The 3,376-nt window shown below is 48.7% G+C and overlaps 1 protein-coding gene across 1 annotated transcript; it reads left to right on the top strand.

The window, feature by feature from the left end:
• Positions 1 to 267: 267 nt before the first annotated feature.
• Positions 268 to 558, top strand: LOC123787774 (late cornified envelope protein 3D-like). Its single transcript, XM_045790672.1, has one exon. The coding sequence runs from the start codon at positions 268 to 270 to the stop codon at positions 556 to 558; it is 291 nt and encodes a 96-aa protein (XP_045646628.1).
• Positions 559 to 3,376: the final 2,818 nt, after the last annotated feature.

The following is a 3,376-nucleotide window of genomic DNA, read 5'->3' as shown; positions in this document are numbered from 1 at the left end:
GGGGCTGTGAACCCCCAAAGCCACAGGTCTTCAGGATTCCTTCCATTCTTGTTCTGAGTATGTTGTCGGGGTGCCCACAGATCCATCTGGCATCCAAGGGCATGTGTCCCCTCTGCGTCCCCATTCCTGTCCCACAGAGTGTGGCTTAGAAAGCAGCTTGGTCATGGAGACAAGTGTTTGACAAAACCCACAGGGAGGGGACTTTTGCCTGAAGCTTCTGTGCTCATAATGTTTCTTTTATTTGTTGAAGGTCAAAGTCCTGCAGAGATGTCCTGCCAGCAGAGCCAGCAGCAGTGCCAGCCCCCTCCCAAGTGCCCCTCATCGCCCAAGTGCCCCCCAAAGAGTCCAGCACAGTGCTCCCCCCCAGCCCCTGCTGGCTGTGCTCCTGGCTCCGGGGGTGGCTGTAGCCCCAGCTCTGGGGGCGGCTGCTTCCTGAGCCACCACAGGCACCACGGATCCCACAGATGCCGGCTCCGCAGCTCTGACACCTGTGACAGTGGCAGTGGGCAGCAGTCTGGGGGCTCTGGGTGTGGTCATGGCTCCAGGGGCTGTTGCTGATCTGGGATCCTGGTGCTGACACAAGTCATCTTAGAGGAAATAAGAATCCATGCGGACCGGAAAAAGCCACCTGACACGCAGCCTTTCTAGAATCCCCTAGTCTTACTTGCCCAGGCTGAGAGGGTCCAAGCTCTCTCCAGAAGGCTCTCTCCACCTGGTCGAGGATCACACAGTCTCTGTCTGCTCCACTGCACCTGCCACTGATTGTCAGCGCTTGTGCCTGACCCCGTGAAAAAATAAATCTTCTGTCCCTCGTTACCTTGGGTGGTTCATGTGTCATTTCACTCTAATCCTGTTGTCAGTTCCCTGGCCAATACAACCCAGCTCTGGGGGCAGAGTCATTGCTCTGGGCCAGGAAAAATGAGCAGATCATCTCCCCCACCTCCCACCCATAGAAGGTCCATGAAGAGTTTTTAGGCAGGAACTGAGACAAGAGAGGGATGAGGGGTATATTGATGAGGTCCTGCAACTCTCAATAAAAGGGCGTTTTTTTTCTAGTGAATTCTGAGTGGCTGTTGATTCAATGTGGGAATTGCCATTGTGATAAGGGACTTCTATTTATTTTGATAAATTATTTCTGGGTCTTAATTAAGAAACAAGAAATGAGGAGGCAAATAAACAAAATAAGCAGAGAAAGAGCAGAATAAAAACATGGAAGAAGGAGACAGAAGCCTCTGGAAGGAAAATTAACCCAAAGAGCTCTGTGAAATGCAGGGAGAGAAGGAAGGGAGGGAAGTATTTAAATTAATGAGGTCTAGGGGGAGCGACGTTGACTGGAAGTTTCGTCAAGGAGATGACTGGAGGGGCACCTGGGTGGCTCAGTCATTAAGCATCTACCTTCAGCTCGGGGCATAATCCCAGAGTGCTGGGATGGAGCCCCGCATCAGGCTACCTGCCCCACTGGGAGCCTGCTTCTTCCTCTCCCACTCCCTCTCTCGCTGGCTCTCTCTCTCCCTGTCAAATAAATAAATAAAATCTTAAAAAAAAACAAAAAAAAAGATGACTGGAGTGTGTGAAATTAAAGTTTTAGAAGAAAGAAAAGAGGAAAAATGAGAAGTGTTGCTGGGGTTATAAATCTGTGTAATTTCAGGAGCAAACATTTATTAGACCCAACAGCTCTGTGCATGCCTAAAGCAGTGTACAAGGCTGGGCAAAAGTGGAAAATGAGAGCACCTCATCTGGCAGGGCAGGGGAGGACTTGCAGGCTCAAAAGTGCCCCTCCCTGCCACTGTGAAGAACCGAGAGCTATACCTCTGGTTGAATCCAATCTGAGGAAAAGGGAGCAGGGTCAATCCATGAAGCTCCCAACCGGGACACTAGAGAGATCTTGGGAAACTAGCAGTGATAAACAACCTCTTTAATGTGAAGCCCCAAAGGAGAGTTCCCAGCAGTGAAGAAAAGTAGACTCCCTCAAACCTCAGTGGGGTACACCAAGACCTAGCCTTGCAGCCATGTTTTCACTGAAGTCACTCGTACTCAGCACCCACGTGCTCGGTTCTAGGTAGTAGGCATACAGCCGAGAATCAGAGAGACAAAGCTTCTTCTCTCAGGAACTCACATTCAAATGGGCATGCGGGTGACAGTCCCCAATTTTACACAACGCAGAATGAAACACGGCGGCACTCTATTCAGTTGGCCTCTTACCCTCCTGGGGTGAGTGGACACTGGTGTTGATCTAATAAGCCTACAGAAGACATCAAGCCTATGCTTTGAGACAGTGGTTTTGGTGGTGACAAAAAAGGACATGAGTATTTGCTAGCTTCCACATCAAAAGACAACAAGCCAAGAAAGGAGAGAGCATGCATTGTTAATATTAATGGGACCATGCTGGTGCAGAAGCAGGCTCTGTCCCTGTGCCCTTCCCTCTCCCCCCCCCCACCCCACCTGCCTTCAGGGCCCCAGTGAAAACCATCTGCTCAGGTGCTCTCTTCTTCCTGTGAATATCACTTATTTGGTCACAGGACGTTCCTGAAACAGGGACGTTCCTCTAGGCCTTTCTGTAATAGGGTAATTGGACACATCATTTTCATCAATGTTTATAAAAAACGGTAATTCTTTGTCACCATTGTAATTAATATTTGTGATTTAAAAGATTCATTCCTTGCTTAAACTTGATGGTTCAGAGGGCAATGCATCTCTAATATTATAATAAAATTCAGTGGAAAAATTTCATGTGCCTTACATAATTGTAATTTCCCAAACCCTTGGTTAATTGCTGCTACTCCAGTGTTCATAAGCCTCACCCTTATCTGCCTCACCATCACCACGTCTGCTAAGTATGATTCATAGCTCAGCCGACCTCCCTTGGCTGCCCCAGCCAACCTGAATCACTCCCTCCCAAAAACTATTCCTGGAGCTCTTAGGATACATACCACAGTTGCTGAGATACTGACGCAATGGTCCTCACATGTATCTCAATTTGCAAACTTCGTCACTGCCGCTTCTGTAGATTTCTTGTCTCTGTCTCTAATTTTACTCCTTAAATCTTTGGTTTGTTGTGCCTCTATCACTTTATAGCATTTTCCTTCCCAGGTGCTGGCTGTTAACAGGAGACGAAGGAATTACAATGCAGGAATGTCTGACTCCAAATGAATGCTTAACAAGCTCATTATTCTGGCCTCCACATCTTCTTAGATCCCCTGGTGTCCCTCAGCTACATGCACCCTCAGCACCAGCATTACCTCTTCCTCCTGATGAGGACTCCTGGATTCTGTGAGTTCTCTTGGAACTGCCATCTGGGCTGGCTGCACATGGACAGAGCAAGGAGCTACACCTCTGCTCCTGCCATTTGTCCAAGTACTGCTCTCACAGGCCGGGA

This window comes from Ursus americanus, chromosome 12 (genome assembly GCF_024610735.1).
Source record: "Ursus americanus isolate L20-20 chromosome 12, mUrsAme1.1.p, whole genome shotgun sequence".
Lineage (NCBI taxonomy): Eukaryota > Metazoa > Chordata > Mammalia > Carnivora > Ursidae > Ursus > Ursus americanus.
This window is presented reverse-complemented; position numbering and strand designations above follow the sequence as displayed.

Bases quoted from the DNA above. Each gene is read 5' to 3' on its own strand.
- LOC123787774 (XM_045790672.1), top strand. From the start codon at position 268: ATGTCCTGCCAGCAGAGCCAGCAGCAGTGCCAGCCCCCTCCCAAGTGC.